A 20,386-nucleotide genomic window follows, 5' to 3' on the forward strand; every position below is an offset into this window, starting at 1 on the left:
TTATTAACTACATGGATATTGGAATACAAAAATACTTGCAGCTGAATGATGAAACCACTTTGCACACACTATTGGGCATTAGGCCGCACTCTGAGTGAGCTCGACAGAGTTGCTTGTGAACCTTAACTTAAAGTTAGGCTGCTGCAACATTCACAGTGAGAAAGTGGGCCAATCAAGTTGAGACAAATGAGTAATTGGGTTTGAAAGTATCAAGGCTTGTTAGCTCTACATTTTGTTCAGTCTATATTTACAACTTACACTGTTCGTTGAAACTCATTTTTTCCTGAGTCCAGATGAGACTGGCTGGCTTGAGATAAAACAATCTTGCAGCAGTATCTCAGATTGGAACCACCAGTCTGTTTTGGACATTAGAACTTCTTGTTGATTGTTTGTTGTGCTGAACCAAGATAGCAGCACAGATTGGCTTGTAAAAGTAATGAATTTCCTCCTCACCAAATTAGACATTATAGAGGCCATTTGATGCCCAAAAATACATGTCATATGGGTGAATTCCCAAATCTTTGTTAGATATCCTATTCTAGGTAATATCTTTCAAGCATAATCAAAATGTTTATCCTGTATAAATGCTGTAATTTAGTGTCAGCAAACTCCTAGCCCTTCTAAACATTTGGTTATGGCCATCAGACAGAACGATCAGTTGGTGTTTTCTATTTAATTGCGTGCAAGACCCTATATGGACTAAGATGCAGAGTAGATACTGTTGGCATGAATTAGCCCAGACTGACAAAGAAATGGCAAAAGTGAGGACTGTAGATGCTGGAGATCAGAGTCAAGATTAAAATGGTACTGGAAAAGCACAGCAGGTCAGGCAGCATCCGAGGAGCAGGAAAATAGACATTTCGTCCAGGAGCCCTTCATCAGGAAGGAGGCTGGGGAGAAGGTAGCTAAGTGTACAATAGGTGGATGGAGGTGGGGATAAAGGTGGTAGGTCAGAGAGGAGGTGGAGCAAATAGGTGGGAAGGAAGATTGGCAGGTAGGACAGGTCATGAGGATGGTGCTGAGCTGGAAGGTTGGAACTGGGGTAAGGGTGGGGGAGGGGAAAATGAGGAAACTGGTGAAGTCCACATTGATGCCCTGGGGTTGAAGGGTTCAGAGGCGGAAGATAAGGCTTTCTTCCTCCAGACGTCGGGTGGTGAGGGAGTGATGATGGAGGAGGCCCAGGACCTGCATGTCCTTGGTAGAGTAGGAGGGAGAGTTGAAACGTTCGGCCATGGGGCGGTGGGGTCGATTGGTGTGGGTGACCTGGAGATGTTCCCTGAAGCCCTCTGCGAGAAGGCGTCCAGTCTCTCCAACGTAAAGGAGACCACATTGGGAGCAATGGATACAATAAATGACGTGTGGAAGTGCAGGAAAATCTTTGATGGAAGGCTCCTTTGGGGACTTGGATGGAGGTGAGGGGGGAGGTGTAATTACAATTCCTGCAGTGGCAGGGGCAGTGCCAGGAGGGGAGGGTGGCTTGTTGGGGGGCGTGGACCTGACCAGGTAGTCACAGGCGGAACGGTTTTTGCGGAAAGTGGATAGGGGTGGGAAGGGAAATATATCCCTGGTGGTGGGGTCCGTTTGTAGGTGGCGGAAATGTCAGATGATGCGATTCATGGAGGTTGCTGGGATGGAAGGTGAAGACCGTGGAGGGGTTTCTGCCCTTGCTACAGAAGGACAGAGGTACTGGACGTGGATGAGATGTGTTGGAGGGCATTTTCAACCACATGGGAGGGGAAATTCCAGTCTTTACATTCTGGTGTGTTCTGTGGTGGAACTGGACCTCCTGGGAGCAGATACTGCAGAGGCGGAGGGAATATGGGATATCATTTTTGCAGGAGGTAGCGTGAGAAGACGTGTAATCCAGGTAGCTGTGGGAGTCGGTGTGTTTGTAAAAAAAAAAAAAGTCAGTGTTGAGTTGGTCATCATTAATGGAGATGGAGGTCGAGGAAGGGGAGGGAGGTGTCAAAGATGGTCCAGGTAAATTTAAGGTCAGGGTGGAATGTATTGGTGAAGTTGATGAACTGCTCAACCTCCTCTTGGGAGCACAAGGTGGCACCGATGCAGTCTTCAATGTAGCAGAGGAAGAGGCGGGGAGTGGTGCCATTGTAACTACAGAAGATGGACTGTTCTACATAGCCAAAGAGACAGGCATAGCTGGGGCCCATGGCTATCCCTTTCGTCTGGAGGAAGTGGGAGGATTGGAAGGAGAAATTGTTGAGGGTGAGGACCAGTTCAGCCAAATGAATGAGCGTGTCAGTGGAAGGGTATTGGTTGGGACGTTGGAAGAGGAAGAAACGGAGGGCTTGGAGGCCCTGGTCATGGCAGATGGTGGTATAGAGGGATTGGATGTCCATGGTGAAGATGAGGCGTTGGGAGCCAGGGAAATATAAGTCTTGGAGGTGGAGGGCAAGGGTGGTGTCTCGGATGTATGTGGGGAGTTCCTGCACTGGGGGGAGGGGGGGGGAAATAGGACAGTATTGAGGTAGGTGGAGATGAGTTCGGTGGGGCAGGAGCAGGCTGAGACAATGGGTCAGCCAGGGTGGTCAGGCTTGTGGATCTTGGGAAGGAGTTAGATTGGACGGAGCAGGTTCCAGAACCATGAGGTTGGAAGTTGTGGGTGGGAGATCTCCAGAGGTGATGAGATTGTGTATGGTCTGCCCCACACTGCCCAACACAATTTGGTTCAAATGCAGAATACACATTTACTATTGAGCTGTTTCATTTTCTATTTCTGAATTTCTTGCCGTATGAAACAACCACTTGAATTTCTAATATGAATGTGAGACAAAAGGAATAAAGGGTGTAAGTTTCGAAATGTACAGAATTTAACGAAAAATCAACATGAATTACTAAACTACATATAATTACACTAAATAAGTCCAATGTTGTTTAAAAACAGGTGATATTGAGAATAAACCTGTGACATTTGCCACATAATACTGACCTTGCAATATCAAGTGCTTTCTGTACCTTTGCCTGTACAGAACCAAGCAAATCAGCACCCATTTTCTTCAATAGTTGAGTTAATAAAACAAACAGCCAGTCTTGAAGATCTTCCTTATGAACATGAATAAAGTCGACCAGTGTTTCCAAAAACATACTGAAAACCTAAAAATATCGACATATTAAGAATCATGCTTTTGCAGCAAGTTTTATACTTTAGCAATTTGTATGAATTCACCAAATGCCAATGTTTGCAAACAAGCAAAAACTAAGCAAACTTGCATGTATACTATACAACGTCTGTACCTATTTTTAAATTCTCAAATATTATTAGCCTCAATCTTCATGCAATTGCAATATTTAGGAAACCTTTACAACATTTTTCTGATGCTAAGAAAATTCTTTCCCAATTTGTTAGTTTAAATCTGAAATGTGCTTCTCATTTGTCTTATTCAATAACCATGACACAAAGTGGTTCAGACTGAGTAATGTCATTACAGTGGCAGTTCTGATATTAGCATGAAAGCCATGCAGACCTGAGACCACTTCAACACATAGTTTCACATGCATGATTCTGCATTCATGCATTAAGTGTAGCATGGTGCAAAACCAAGTTTAAAAAATACCCAATATATTTTGGCAGTTATAGGGAACTTTTTTTACATTCTGGAAACTAACTTCTTTTCCTCCCTCTAAAGACCCTGTTAATGTGATGGCACAGGTTTCAGTCCAGGGTCTTAACCAAAATAGTAACAATTCCAGTCTAAGCCTGAAAGTAGGCAATTTGACAGCATGAGGCAACATGGTTAGCCCCCACAACCCAGTAATCAAAAATATGCATTTCCAGCAGAGGTCAAGCCATATCCAAGGACTAGTCCTTCCACTCCCCCTTCTGGCTGTGCTGAAGTTAATTATATTCTACCATCAATCTGGTCCAGATCAACCAACTCAGCATAGACCAATGAATGGTGAGGATTTTAATTGTTTAAGTGTCTCAATCAGTCTGAACATGTGGGAATTTTTTAAACTTAGTACAGCATTTAGTTAAAATTAAGAAAGAAGCAAAGCACACAACTGCTGCTGAGCAACAGGGCAGGTTAGCCAGCTGGGAAGCATGCACACTATGTTGCTGGGCTTGGATCTGTAGTAGATTTTACCACCTAATTGAAAATCTCTCTATATTTTCTTGCATGGGAAAGTCTGACAAAAAAAAAAGCTATCTTCTGCGTGGTTGTGCAATATTTATAGTCAGTGGATTTGTTTAATGAAAGAAAAATATTTCTAACAGATCTGTTACACAAGTTGATTAGCCATGACATTTACAGTTAAATACAAATAACTTGCACCCACAGCCACTCAATTTAATTGCACAGGAATAAACCTGAATCTGTGTTTTTATGCATTATGCATCATCAAAATGAGATGGAAATGAGATTACATTGCTGATTGCATGGGCTTATTTTGTACATTTTAAAAGACATAGTTGAAGGAAAAACTGCACAAATGTTTTGAAGTACCATTACTAGCAGAACAATAGCAGTTACATAGAAATAGTACAACATTCTGTGACTGGTGATCCAAATATCGGATTATTCTGAAAACAATTAGTTATTCATTGAAAGGGAGAGATGGGAGCATGATAGAGCTTAAAAGATACATGAATGATTGTGAACATTGGACAGAAAAGTAAATCAAATAGAAAATGGAAGAATAATATAAAATATAATGCAGTGCACCCATAAATCATTGAAATGATCTGTTTGAGCATGCAACAACAGTGACAGCATTGTATAATTTGTCAGAGCATTAAGACAAGATATAAAATTTATATATAGAACTTGGAAAATTTTCATGATGTATTCAAAGCCAAAAGAAATTCCAAACTCAACTTTAATGGCCCTCAATTTTTCACCATTCTTTCTTGGCCAAGTACCTGTACATGCCTTTGAATACATAGTTAATACTGAATGTTTATTAAGACTAAGTGGTTACCAATGACCCAACATTCAGTATGGCAGAACATTACAAAGCAAACATATTTTAATACCATGGAATTCAGTCCCTAAATTACTTTCATAAACTCAGACGACCAAATGAAAGTGATCTGGATAAATCAGAAGAAATGTGAACCCCAGTTCTACCAAACAGCAAAATGCTTGTGCAATCACACAAACTGCCCAACTAATAATCACTTCATCTTTTTACAAATTGAGTTTTTCATTTTCACTCATTTTCTAACTAACTTGGTCAAGTATTAAGTTAACTTTGGGAATGTGAAGAGAAGGAAAGCAGCAACATTATTCAGCTGGTGAGGTAAATTCATTCTTAGAATATGAAAATTAGCATTTTCTACATACTGAGTGAACTGATAATGAAAATAACAATATCTTTTGAACAAAGATTTGTTGCAGACCTAACATATGATGCCATATGATCTCTTCCAATTCCACCTAAGCAGCCTAAATGTGAACAAAATGGATAGGGAGAAGAGGAAATAATACAATGATGGAGGGCAATGAGTGGAAATCTTATTAAAATAATGAACATGTCTGTTGAGAAATATCTACAGTGTCTGTAATTAAACAGGGAAGCTGGGCACAATCATGCTTTGGGAGCAACTGGATTTTTGATGGCTACAGAATAATCAGGGCTGTAATCAAACATTGCAGTCGACAATATATTTAAAAAAGGATAAAAAGGAAAAAATAGGGGATGGAGAAAGCTTCATTTATTTGGGATAACAGAAAAAAAAGACAGTTATCAGCAAAACAAGAACAGAAACCCTATGGTTCAAGATAAGAAATAAAAATCAAATGCACCTAATTTTGAAAGGGAGTACAATAAGATATATATAGGCAAATTAGAAATAGAGTAAAAAGAAATGGATTAATCAAGGAGGATTTCAACCACTCATATTAGTTGGAATGAAGATAAAAGGAAAGAAATTCCAACAGTATGATTATCTAGCATGAACCGGGGTGAATAAATGTCCCCTAATTTTTATTTCAGAAATAGTGACCATAATATAATTCATTTTAATTTTGTAATAAGAAAGGACGTAAGTATAATGAAAAAAATGTTAATAGATTGCTTAACAGCTTTTTGAGGATTTGAGTTAGAACTTTAAAAATTGATAGTATTGGCAAACAAGTGGTGCACACTAACTATTTGTAAGTATATATTTACATTTTGCAAAGATTTTCTTCTCAGAGGAAAGAACAAACTAAACATGAGTAAAACTCCATTGATGAAGAAAGATAAAATGGAACAATTAAGGGATAGGGAAAAGCATACATTAGGTACGTAGACAGCAGAAATGACTTATTTCTGTTTATCCTGTGCAATATTTCTCATCACAGGAGGCCACATGCAAAAATTCAAAAATATAAATATGAATGCAATAATTAAAATAAATACTCACGATCACAACTGAACACAGGACTTAGTAGGATACAGGTACAAGTTAAGAGAGATGTTTATTTATAACAGCTAAACATTCCTACCAAACAGGTAATTTATGTTCTTTCATAATTTCCATTCATTTTGCCTATCATAAAGGTAATAAATATAAGAGATATTTCTAGCTTGATGAAATATGCTGCAAGTTTAGACAACAAAAGTGAGTCAAATACTACAAAAACTTCCAGACTACAAAAAGGATCACCTTCATATTGTCACAAAGTATAGGAGTACAGGAGTATATCTGTAAAAAGATTTCTTCCTCAAAGATATAACAATTCAAAGTACTTTCAACATCCATTTTTGTGATATTGAGGATGTGGTAAGCATGGTCAATGGTCCAACGTCAGGGCTGACAACTTCATTACAAACAAACAAATTCAATGAAGTGAAAACAGTTTTTAATGGGTGTGTCTTCAATTCATAATGGAAAAGGAGGCATGGCTTCATTGGAATTATTCTTGCAACATAGGCCTCTAAACTCTCCAGAGTTGGTATGGAGAGACACAAAGGCCCGAGCAGAAAATACAAAGTGGCCAGATTAAGTGGCCAGTGGGCGGCACGGTGGCACAGTGGTTAGCACTGCTGCCTCACAGCGCCAGAGACCCGGGTTCAATACCCGCCTCAGGCGACTGACTGTGTGGAGTTTGCACGTTCTCCCCGTGTCTGCGTGGGTTTCCTCCGGGTGCTCTGTTTTCCTCCCACAGTCCAAAGATGTGCAGGGTCAGGTGAATTGGCCATGCTAAATTGCCCGTAGTGTTAGGTAAGTGGTAAATGTAGGGGTATGGGTGGGTTGCGCTTCGGCGGGTCGGTGTGGACTTGTTGGGCCGAAGGGCCTGTTTCCACACTGTAAGTAATCTAATCTAATCTAATCTAATCTAATTAAAACAGTCAGTAGCAGAGACTTTTCTGTTGCTGATCAAAAGATCCAGGCCAGTATATTTTCACATAATTGTGGTAATGGAATCATTGAACAGTCCAATACCCACATCTGCAATGCAATACTGGAGACAGGACTATCATTTCTGCAGTGAGAACCATGGGACGTACTCCAGATAACTATTTCTGCTACCTTGAGGTATTTGCTAACCTCTACAAAGTATGCTGAGTGAAGGTGTTCCTGCCACTAATCCTTCTTTGTCTTGGATTTATCTCATAATTAGAGGTAGAGTATACACCACTATAAAGTATTGATTGAAGGGGCATTGTTTCACATAACTAGATTGATTGCTCGACAGTGTGTTGGAAGAGCACAGCAGATCAGGCAGCATCCCAGGAGCAGGAAAATTGACATTTCGGGCTGGAGCCCTTCATCAGGGTGCTGCCTGACCTGCTGTGCTTTTCCAGCAACACATTCAACTCTGATCTCCAGCATCTGCAGACCTCACTGTCTCCTGATTGCTTGACAGCATGAGTACAATTTTACTTTATCAGGTATAATGCCTTAGATCATAGGGAGCTCAAAAATACAGCTTGTCCCTCAAAGCTGGAGCAGAACTCGTTGCCTCTACCCATAGGCTGTGTGACTTCAGATGAATGGATGGAATTAATGTGTCATGAAAATTATCGCTTCAGAACCATTACCTCATATAACAGGAACAACTAAGCATAATTGGCTGATGAACCAAGTTGCTCCTCTATCTTTATCCATCCAGAAATTGGTAGTTTTGGTAGAGAAAGTCGAGAAACTTGCTGAAGAGCCCTCCATGTAAATAATTCATTGACATTCTTGTATTGAATGCAACTGCACATTTTATTATGAATAATATGTATTTACCACATCACATATCATGAGGTACTTATATCAAAATGAACAATCAGCTATTCAGTCCATTTGTCAACTATCTAAACTTAGGACTAAGTTGTGCATTGAGCAGCATGAACTCAGCAACATAAACAGCTTCAATGCAGTACATTCCAATCAGAGAGCTGGATGAGCTATGTCCAGTTACACTTCCCTGCATTATCAACATGGTTCTTTAGTAAGTAAGACACCACAGTCAACAAAATTGTCCTTTTTTTAAAAAAAAGCATTAATTCATATTCGTTGTTGAAATGCAATGAAAGTGGATGAATTCAATGGATATCTTTTCTAAATTGCAATTTGAAATGTACATTGTATTTTCAGTCTTTCATCCACTGGAACATGAGACTTTTCACCATAAGGAGGCAGATTTCCTTTTTACAACAATCCTGATAAAAGAATATCTGGCATAACCTTTGGTAAGTAAAATTTTCTTTGGTAAGTAGAATTTTATGAATAAGTCTAAAACCTTTAAGTTTGTTTCAAGCCAACATCCATTGGATTTAGTATACAATGTGTGGTGGATCACAGGGACTGTAATATTGTGAACACCCTCAAGGTAAAATGGTTCTGGTGAAAACCCTGGAATAAATGTGAAAAACATAGATGTAGCAACAGGAGGAATGAATCACTGAAATTGGATTAGCTGAATGCTGTTTCTCCAAGTATCTCCGTGACCTGCTAAATACAAGCAATTCATTTCAAAATGTCCAATTGCATTCAATACAAGAATGGCAAATGAAATATTTACATGAAGGGCTTTTGAGGTACAGTGGTAGTGTCCCTATTTCTGAACCAGGAGGCCCAGGTTCAAGTCCCACCTGCTCAAGAGGTGTGCATAACATTTTTGAACAGAGTGATAAGAAAACATCTGAAATATTTACATATTTCCTTCTGGAGCTTTAGAATTCAACATGGCATTCAGGCTGCCAACTTTGCTTACAGAAGGAACAAATGTCATGTTGGAAAGACTTTGTTTGCTTGTCTCAAGTTGCAACTCAGCATTATTTGCAAGTTTGCAAAACAGCATTTCTGACTTACAACATTAAGAAATAAATAAGGGCGTAGATTCACAAAGAATTAAGGCTCAAAGGAAACAATAGCAACATGCAGGAATCTATCAACTGAGCCAAAATCCTGCAAATAGGCATGAGTTCCAGCAACAAGGCACATAATAGAGAATGGTGAACAGTACTTCAGCTCAAATGACATTTTTAGAATCTGGCAAAGATAACATTAAAGCTATGCTCTACTTCGCTGTAACAAAAATTGATCAAATGCCAACTAAATACACATATTGAGGGATCATCCATTTAACACTGTAGAATATTTAGAAGGACTTCAGAAACATCCTCAGCTTTAAAATCAGAAATATTCACTGAGTACCAAATAAGAATGCTAAAGACAACTACGTGATAAACTATCGAAACATATTGTTATTTTAGTAACCTAAAATTTATGAACTAGCATCAAAGTAGAACACTGTAGAATACCACATCTAAAATACACTGTGGCAAAACTCTGGAAGGCATAATTCCTTATTTGTAACAGACATATTTAGCTGCCCTTAAGTCCTTAATATTGTTCTGCTGCTAATGTTTTTCACATCCAATGAAACAAATAAAAAGCAGAATAAATAATCATCAGGAATATTAAAATAATTTCAAGTAGGTTGAATAATCAAAAAAAATGGAGAGAAAAGGGTAAGCAATTTTCTACACAAAGTAAGCCCAATTGACTCTGGCCATGAGAATCAGGTACTGATGTAGCTAAACCACAAGTTACAGTAAAATACTAAGGCGATCAGAACTATAAAAGTATCAAGGAAGTAAATAATGGCTGGCTTACATTTTACATTACAATAAACAAAACATATGAGACAGAGTTTGAGGCCAAGAAGATTTGGAAATGTTGGAAGCATCTCAAAGGCTTTTGGGTTACTATTTTAAGTTGTGAAGTTCAATTAGCCAAAAAGTCAAAGTGGAAGTTAAGAATGTTCTCATGGAAGATCAAGTAACTTTCCCTTCACTTTGTTGGTCATTTACAGATTATTTAAGAACAATTTACAAATAAGAAAAATATATTGAAACTTGATACATAAAAGCCCACAGGCTTGATTCACACATAGCTTATAATTTCAGGACTAACAACTGTAACCAAAGGAAATCTACTATCAGCATCATTGGATAGAATCATAGAATTTTATTATATAGAAAGAGACCATTTGACTCCTTCCTGTATTGGCTCAAAAGGGTTATCCCTTACCTAGACCTATTCTCCAGCCCTCTAAATTCATTATTTTCAAATATATATCCAGCTCTCTTTAGAAACTTTGTTTGAAATCTCTCTGAAACACCTCCCAGAGAGCACACTTCAAATCCTAACAACTCAGAGTAAACAAGATTCTCACTCCTAGCTCTCTTGCTGACAATTGAAACTTCTCTAATCTTTTGTAATTCACGACATCATTCTAGTAAATCTCCTTTGCACTCTCTCCATGGCTTTAACATTCTTCCTTAAATAGGGTGCTCGGACCTGAACACAACACACCAAGTGTGGTGTGGAGGTGTTGCATCACTTCTTTGCCTTTACATTCTGTGTCTCTCCGGTCTTCAGTTTTAAAGGAGGATCACTGGATCTGAAATGTTGACTCTGCTTTCTCTCTATTCTCCACTGTCAGATCTGAGTTTCTCCAACAATTTCTGTTTTTGTTTCAAAATTCGCAGTTCTTTAATGTTTTACTGACTATGTACTATTCAGGCACTGTTCGTGAATTAAATGGCGAGGATGCCACTAACAATATACAGATGTTAGTGTGTAGCAAGGCTCAATAGGGTCTGGCGTTTAATGGTTTGGTGCATAAGAAGGATGACCAAAAACAAAAGGAGAACTTCAATGAACAGTACAAAACAAGAGACCTGTCTCAGTCAACCAGTGAACATCGTGAAGTGGAGAGACTGAAAACCGTGCAATTTTTAGGTATTTGTTGTTATTAATACTTGCTACGATAAACTTAGTCAACTCTGTAAAACTTGTGAAACACATTTGTATCTGCAATGGATCGTTTAATTAGTTAGGACCACTACTTTTAGATTAGCTCTCTTAAACTCAGTCTACATTGATGTAGGTATTACAATCAAAGTTAAAGTAAACTCCAAAACCTTACAAAGGAAGAAGTTATTTTAAACCTGATATTAAAATAGGAGCAACGGATGATCTCTACTAATGGATCCACTTATGAAGAGAGTGAATTTAATGTGACAGAGTTTCATATTTGGTTTTAGGATAAGAAAGGTAGACTTGAAGTTAAGTGACTTAAATAAAGGCAATATCAATGATAGGAGATAGAATTGACTACAGTGGACTGGGAAAATAGATTAAAAGATAAAATGGCAGAGTAGCAGTGACAAACATTTTGAAGGTAAATCCCTCTGCAGCTCAGAATCTCACAGTTGTTCTGTGCTTATGTAATATTCTGCTTTTTTATTCTTCTTGCCAAAGTGAACTTCATAACTTTCCACAGTATATCGCAAAATACATCTGCGAAATCTTTACCTACACGTAAACACCTATATCTGTCTGCAATCACCTTTTGTCTTCTTCACATCATACTTTGCTACCTATCCCTCTGTCATCTGTGAATTTAGCTGTGCTTTTGCTTCTCTCATCTAAGTCATCAATATATATTGTAAAAAGCTGCGGCTTCAGCACAGACCCATGCAGGACTTCGCTAATTTTATGCTGCCAATCAAGCAAAGACCCATTTATGCACGTTTTGTTTTCTGTCACCAAGCACATATTCTACGCATGCTAATATATTACTTTCATACCCAATGAGAACTCAAAATTTGATTAAACATGATTTGTGGAGTCAGGAGAGGAATTACATTCTGCAGGATTCTTAGCCTTTGACCTGCTAGTGCAGTTCAATTCCTGGTCAATGGTAACCCTAGGAATGCTGATAGTAGAGACTTCAGAGATGATAATGCTACTTAACGTCAAGGTTAGATGGTTAGAGCTGCCTGTTTAAACTCGTGGTAAGCTAGCTTCCTCTCAGACTCTATAATTCCTTCCTCCTGATTAACACTGTGATCATTCTCTGCTATTCTTTACATTCTGGTCAGTTATCTGACCAGCTATTTACCTTGGCACACTATTATGTTTTCTTTTGACACTTTCCTTTCCTAACATTTTCAGTTAACCTCCTACAATGAGAGAACATTCAAAAGCATGGACTATCACAGGAACATAGTTATTCAGGACATTTTCATATCTCCTGAAATGTCTGCCACTGTGTTTCTAGCGATCCATCCTCTTGTCCAGTATTCTAGTTCATTTGAGCTAGCTCAGCTTTCATGCCCATATAGTTGTCTTTATTTTAGTTTGAATTACAAGACTTAGAATCATTAACTCTTTGCAAACTTAATGTAAAATTCAATCATACTGTGTTTGCTGCTGCCCAGATGTGCCTTCATTCTGAGGTCATTAATTAATCCTGATCACATTACACAATACCATGCCTAATATATACTGTTCTCTGGTTGGTTTCAGAGTGTGCTGCTCTAAGAGATAACCTTGAGTATTCTGTAAACTTATTTTTTTAAAAATCAGTTTCAAGGAAAGTCACGCGGAATATTTCTGCCCCTTTATCCCAAACACCCAATATTTCTTCCTCTTTACTTTGTCCTACATCAAGATTACTGTTAGAGGTCTTGGAAACCACTTTCACAGGTGATTGCATTCCATCTTTATCGAACTGATTGTATGTTCTGATCTCCCATCTCTAAATATTGCATAAGTCCTACCCTTGACTAACAGTGCTATTCCCCCACACACCCAACCTTCCGATTGATTGTCATATATATCCTAGATGCATTGGTTGTAATCTTCCGAAATTCCCTGGATTCTGGAGTAGTCACATTGGACTGAAAAACTGCAAATGCAGCATCAAGTTCAAGAAAAGTGCTTGTGTGAATATACATGCATGCAGCAGGGGTACAGTATGTGGGTAAATATGAAAGATACAAATCCATATCTCTAAATCATGGACAGAAGATTCACTAATATGAAACAGGACTAGGATAAAATGGTTTGGATTTGGAGATGCCAGTGCTGGACTGGGGTATACAAAAGGTAAAAATCACACAACACCAGGTTGTAGTCCAACAGGTTTATTTGGAAGAACTAGCATTCAGGGCACTGCTCCTTCATCAGGTGGTTGCATCCACAACCATCTGATGAAGGAGCAAGGCTCCAAAAGCTAGTGCTTCAAATAAACCTGTTGGACTATAACTTGGTGTTGTGTGATTTTTAATGGGATAAAATGGGCCATTTTCAGGTGGGTGAACTGTAATGTAGTGCCAAATGAATCAGTGCTATTTAAAATCTACATTAATCATGTTAAGGGACAGTGTGTATTGAAGCAAATTTGCTAACAGTACAAACACTACTTGAACTTCTTTCAAGTCACATTCCTGAGATAACTTTAAGTTTTATATAAAAAAGTGACTTCTCATCTCAGACAATGCATTAAAAGGTGTGAGGTTAGAGTCTGTATGTATTCCAATCTTGAGTCAGGCTGGTTCTATTTCCGAAGTAGGAATTTATAAAATGTCACGTGGATTGACTGCCTATAGACAATTTGAACAAAATAGAATGTCTTTGCAAATACAATTGTGCAAATTCAAAATTCACCCCCTACACTTGTGTGTGTGGTGTGTGTGCATGTGAGAGAGGGAGAGAGTGAGAGTGCATGTGTAAGTGAGAGTGCATGTGTAAGAGAGAGAGGGAGAGAGTGTGAGTGTGCGCCCGGGTGTGATGGAATATACGCATGTGAGAGGGTGTGTGCATGGGTGAGAGCGTGGGGGTGTGTGCCCCTGAGAAAGAGCATGTATATGAGAAAGAGTCTGTGTGAGTATGGAACAGTGTGCGTGTGTGTGAGAGATTGAGAGAGTGAGAGAGAGAGAGAGAGAGAGTATATTGTAGGGGTGGGTGGGGGGGTCACCTGTACTATGAAATGAACCCAAAGTCCTGGTAGAGGCTATCCCCATGGGTACCAAACTTGGCTATCAGCTCTGCTCGGCCACTCTGCTTTGAGATATGCAACAAAGTCTGCCTTGGATTATGGTCACCCGATGATGTGAGGCCAAATGTCCCTGACTGTTGAAATCCTGTGTCTTATGCTGCTCCACTAGCTACCTGACAAAGGAGCAGTGCTCCAAAAGCTTGTACTTTCAAATAAACCTATTGGACTATAATCTGGTGTTGGCGATCTTTAACTTTCTGCATCCCAGTCCAACATCGGCACCTCCACATCATGACATATAGCTAAAACAAGTAATCAGGAAAACAAGTGGAATATTGACACTTATTGCAATGAAGTTACAGGGTAAAAGGAAGTGTTCAGAGACTCTTATGAAACCAAAGCAAGAGTACTGATCTCCATATGCAAGAAGAAATATCCTGGCATTGAAGACAGTTCAAAGAGGATTCATTAGATTATTTCCTGGGATGAGGAGATTGCGTTATTAGAAAGATTAGACCTATACTCATTGGAGTTAAGAATCAGAAGTGACTCATTGAAATATATCATATTTTGAGGTTGCTTGAAAAGTCATGACAAAATAATCTCTCATCCTGGGGACAATCTAGAATTAATAGTTTTACAATGATATTTTCCATTTAAGGTAAAGATGAGGGAGTATTTCCTTCTCTCAGAGGGTTGTTAATCTGTTGAATCATCTACTCCAGGAAGCAACAGATGCTGGGTCATTGAATATATTTCAGGCACCAATATGAATCATCAGAAGAGTCAAATATTATTGGATGCAGGCAGGAAAATGTAGCTGAGCCATGATCTGAACAAATGGCACAGCAGGCTAGAGTGGCAGAAGAACTGATTACTGCTTCTATTTCTTATGTTCTTCTGATTAGCAACCAAAATGGAGACTTACACATGAAGACAAAAAACATGGTTGAGGTAGTAAATAAATATTGCATATCTGTCTTTACCAAAGAAAGGATTTTGTTGACGTCTTAGAGAAGTAAGAGGCAACTGAGACACTAAAAATAGGAGGCATTAGAAAAACCGCCTGCATCACCATCAGATGAATTCAAATGTACTGAGAGAAGTAAAGAAGATAATTGTTGAGGCACTGGCTCAATTGTACTTAGATACATGGGTAGAACGAGAGAACTGCAGAATTACAATTTTACAGTCTTGTTCAAAAAATGCTATCAGGATACAGCACTAATAGACCAGTTTAACCAGAATGATGGGAAAATTTTAAAAATTGACAATCTAGGATAAAATTAGCAGTCACTTGCAGAAGGATGGATTAATTGAAAAAAATGCTGCTTTTATTTAAGATTACTCAATGGAGTTTAGAAGGATGAGAGGGGATCTTCAATGAAGCTTACAGAATACTGACAGGCCTGGATGGATTGAATGTGGAGAAGATGTTTCCACTAGTTAAAAAGGCAAGTGGAGCGGATGTGGGGGCCTCGTACGAATCAGACTATCGATGCCATTCATAATAATTGCTTTACATTTATCCAGTATGATCCTGGCTTACAGTAAAAATCTCCCTGTGTCTCAGGTTGCATACAGTCTGACATCTCAACAGCTTATAAGGCAAACAGTACACACTGAACACAATGGCTATTTTCAAAACAGGGCTAAGTAGCAACCATCAGAATTTGCAAATTAGGTTGAAAGAAAAAAAAATGAAGGTGGGAGAAAGGGAAAGATTCTGGCTTGTTTCCACTCAATTCACAGGAGCTCTTTCTCAGGATATCGTCTTTTTAAAAAACCCGTGTGAAAGTTGCAGTACCACTACTGTAGTTCTGCCTTCTATTAACGTTGTTAAAAAGTTGCTGAATAAATTTTGAACACTAATTTTTGCTAATTTATGTAGGTATTTTTATGTTGTTTGGAAAGGGATGTGAAGAATGACAACACAATTTACTGGGCTTTTAAGTACTTGGTCTTTTAGTAAAATTATCTGTTCTGTATTGTGTTTTGCTTGAGAATTAGGCAAATGAGGGATTAATGAAAAATATCTATCACTGAATTGTGTAAGACAGCTGTGAGCTTACTAAACACAGTGGGTCTTGAAAACTATCAGGAATGTACTTGCAGAGACGAAGGTAGAGTAACTTATTTCAGCACTTCCATATGTCATTACCATTAAATGTTTTTTTAAAAATCAATTTGTAAGACCCTTTCTGATTTTAAAGGAAACAACAAAGATAGGCTTACCATAGACGTTGCTGTCTGTACGACTATGTGGAATATAATGGTTAAATACATTCTAATGTATAATTTCTCAGTTAGATACCATGTTAATGAATATATAACAGATTCCCATTGCAACAATCCAGTGAAATAACAAAATATTGTTGAACAAATGAGATCTGTCACATTTCGAGTACTTGTTTTATAAATTTGAGAACTGACAGCAAGCACAAACAATCTGTAACTATATAACAAGTACATAAATTATTAAAATATTCAATTGGGTGGATCTGTCAAAAAAAAAGCTGGATGTTTGAAGTCCTAAAGAACCTGCTTGAAATGTATGACTTTCACTTTGCTTCAAAAAGGTTTGATAATGCACAAAAAAAAGCTAAAAGACTAAACATGCTTTGGATGGGGTAGGACAGAGATTGACCCTTTTTAGATGTCAAGACTCTTGTGTGATTTTATAGAATCCAAGCATACAGTAATATTCAGTGCTCTAATGCTATGCCAAGCATCATAAAAAGACAACGTAGTTAAAGCACTTGACAAGCAATGTCAGTACATTAGTCTATCACAGTGCACAATTTCAGAATAAAATTATCTTCTACTTCATATTTATGCAGCAAATGTTGAAAAAGTAAGCAAGCTCCTTGGATGGCAGAAATTGTGGTCAGTAGGATGCAAAGGTTAATTTCTGTCATGCAAAGGTTAGGCTCCAACAAATACTAAACACACTTACTCTCTATTGAGAGTTCCAACACAAGGGATTGCATGCAAAAAAAAAGATAAACAGACTAATTAGTTGCCATCAATAAGAAGACCTATGAGGAAGAAAGCATATTTAATAATTTTCTTACCACATTGAAATATACAAGTTTGATGCAGGACCTAATCATTTTATATTGCATTGCACTTACTTAAAAATTTCCTTTTCATTCATTATGAAATCCCTTCACCCCTTGTCTACTTCAAACTGACTCAGAGGTCAGTTTTGTCTGACCTCTGCCTTCAGTGTATCATTTCCTATTTTGCCTTTTTACTGGTAGCCATACCTTGCATATCCTTACAATGGAAATCTCTCCCAGAATCCCTCTGACTAGCAGCCTCTCACCCAAGCTTTCAGCCACATCCTGAAAACCCTTTCCTATGGATCTTCCCTTTCTACATGAAGGAGTTTTAAGCATTTTCCTACTTAAAGGTGAAATATTTATTTGCATTTTCTTTTTATTTCCACTTTCACTGGGCCTCAGTAAACAACCTTATCAATGTCAAAGTCTAAAGTTATACTTAAATCTTAAAGTATTGAGCACATTAGAGCAACAGCATGCTATGACATCTATGTAACTTATTAATTTTAGCCAAGACATTGTTAGGAAGGCCGAAGTAGTGGCAGAATGATTACTCTCAACAACCAGCTGCTGAGCTTCATTGGAGCACTTCAGCATTTATACACTAATGTATGAAACACCAGGCGAAGTATCTCTTCCTACCTTTTTCTTAAAAAACTGGGGAAAGAGAACTAACGTGGATTGCCCATGCACAGAGCTGTATTAATAGATGAAGCAGGGATAGTTACACCCTGAAAGTTCTAGCTTCCGTGGGCCAATGTTGTGGAAACAATACATGGTTCGCCCAAATACTGAATTTGTTCAGTCAAATGTAGATTGTTAAAATGCTGTTTCCTTTTGTTGACATTCCAATCCACAGCAAAACAAGTTCACAGTCAACCGCTATTTCACTTAACATTGTGATGATATTTTAGCTTAGCAAAATGTATAATTGCTTTTTCTCCACAGTTTCCTATGAATTAAAAAAACACATTCCCCAACAATTAAGTATTGATACTGCATATTTGCCACCAGCATCAATAGCAAGTAGATCACCATTTAAACTGTTTATTTGATTTGAATGGGATTTATCCAGGAGGAAAGTTGAAACAGTTTTCACACCTTCTGAAAAAGAACAGAGAGAGAAAACAGAATCTCTTTGCATCTTTACAATCAAATATAACTTCTGGTAAATTACCAGGAAGCTAAAATGACAGTCCCTGGGATATACTATCCAAATCTCAGTACAGATTTCCCAATGAATAGCTACAGAATTCTCTTGTCTTTTTATTCTAATTTTAATTTATTATCATTTAGCATCATTGAGATGATATTCCAATTTTTTATATCTACATTAATACTGCTTTATGGTAAGACAGGATATTAAAGGAAGTAGCAAAAGATAGTCAATGAGATATTACAGAACTCATGTTGTCACTCACATGGCCCTCCCTTTTGATTTGTTAAAAAGTGTATCAGCTGCACAAATTCTTATCCTCCACCATTCACCCCACCTTCACCAAAGAAACAAACAATAACATATGAATAAACATCAATATTGAAACTCAAGACAATTTGTTATTTCTACCCAAAGAAAAGTACACTATTCAACTTGCTTTTTCATTCCAGTACACTCTATATACTGCAAAACACTGATTCTGTAATTACTAGGAAAGAGGGACTTTTGGTCTAGAAAATATCCAGGCATCAAATAGGACTGACATAATAAAGTCAAGTAATTATCTTAATAAAGATTGGGATTGTGTCAAGCAGCAAAACATCACATGCTAAAACTTCCCATTTCAACAACAGAACATCATGTGTGTTAACAAAATAAATCAACACACTATTGTCTGCTATTGTGGTGCATTTCCAGGGAGGTTGCAAGTGTATCCTACCACTTGGACAAGTTACTCAATCTGAGCCAGAACAGGAAGAGTCCACTATAATGTCCTCAATGCCATTGCACTGCAAAGAGGGAGAAAACAAAAACATCAACATAATTTCCAATTGAATCACTATTCAGTTATCCCTGACAGAAAATGTGTAAATTGATAAGCACCTAGATTTTGTCTATATAGCCGAGTTCACTTTTCCAATCAGCATTTGTGATTTAAATCAAAGGTTGTTGGGAAACTGAGAGGAACATGGCTCCACTCTTTAAGAAAAGAAAGAGCAGGAAATTCAGGAGAGATTCATGAGAAAAAAAAGAGATAAATAACCAACAGTTACTATCAATTAACTGGAACATTGCTTAACACTGGCAGAAACCACCTGAACGCTCAGGTGAGCACAGATTATATTCAAAAAACAATTTAAAATGGCATAACACAGTGCTGAAAGCTATAGAGTCAAGAGATAATTCACATTGGTTTAGAGCAACTGCAATGATGTTTGTCTTGCTGATTCACTTAAAATTTCAGGCCAGTTTATGGTCTTTGTAGCACATTTATTTTCTAATAGCAGTACTCAGTTGTTTCAATACCAATGTACTCACAATGAGGTCATCATTGTAAATGTGACTTTAAAACAAAGTTGCAAATGTGGAAAGGTACTGTTAAGTCTGTACAATATTCAGAATTCAAAACAGTTTAAAAGCGGCAAGTTGCTTTCAAAGGTATTGCTTCAAACAAAATATCTCAGAAATAGAGGCTAAGTATAAGCACTGATTCAAAAGTGAGCAGTAAAGAACAGACTAAATTTGATATTTGAAGGCAAATATTTGATCATACACAAAACATATGTTCTAAGGAGCAGGTCTAGGCCACTCAGCCTGTCAATAAGATCACTGCTGATCCAATGACTGTAAATCCCCATCTACGCTCACCCCCTTGCTTGTGAAGAATCTATCTCAGCCTTAAAAGAATCAAAGAATGGGACTTTTGAGGAATCATTGGTTTTAAATGGATAATGCTGTATTTTTAAAGTGACCCCTATTTCCAGATTCTGTCTCAAGACGAAACATCCTCTGCATATGTAAGCTACCAAGTCTCGACTATATATTTCAGTCAAGTCACTTCTAAACTCAGCAAATATACGCCTAGCTTGTTCAATATTGCCAGGGAAGGGCTTTTGCCAGAAACGTCGATTTTCCTGCTCCTCGGATGC

At 37.9% G+C, this 20,386-nt stretch overlaps 1 protein-coding gene across 48 annotated transcripts in view; it reads right to left on the minus strand.

Moving 5' to 3' along the window:
* The window catches only part of clasp2 (cytoplasmic linker associated protein 2), a 328,546-nt gene that overhangs the window by 79,505 nt on the left and 228,655 nt on the right, over nucleotides 1–20,386 (minus strand). For all 48 annotated transcript variants that reach the window (XM_087986123.1, XM_087986122.1, XM_087986097.1 and 45 more), the window contains one exon: nucleotides 2,948–3,111. In XM_087986123.1, coding sequence (XP_087842249.1) covers nucleotides 2,948–3,111 — 164 coding nt within the window. The remainder of the gene's footprint in view (nucleotides 1–2,947; nucleotides 3,112–20,386) is intronic.

This window comes from Chiloscyllium plagiosum, unplaced genomic scaffold, assembly GCF_037043375.1.
Source record: "Chiloscyllium plagiosum isolate Xiang-an unplaced genomic scaffold, Cpla_swu_hap1 HiC_scaffold_4, whole genome shotgun sequence".
Classification (NCBI taxonomy): domain Eukaryota; kingdom Metazoa; phylum Chordata; class Chondrichthyes; order Orectolobiformes; family Hemiscylliidae; genus Chiloscyllium; species Chiloscyllium plagiosum.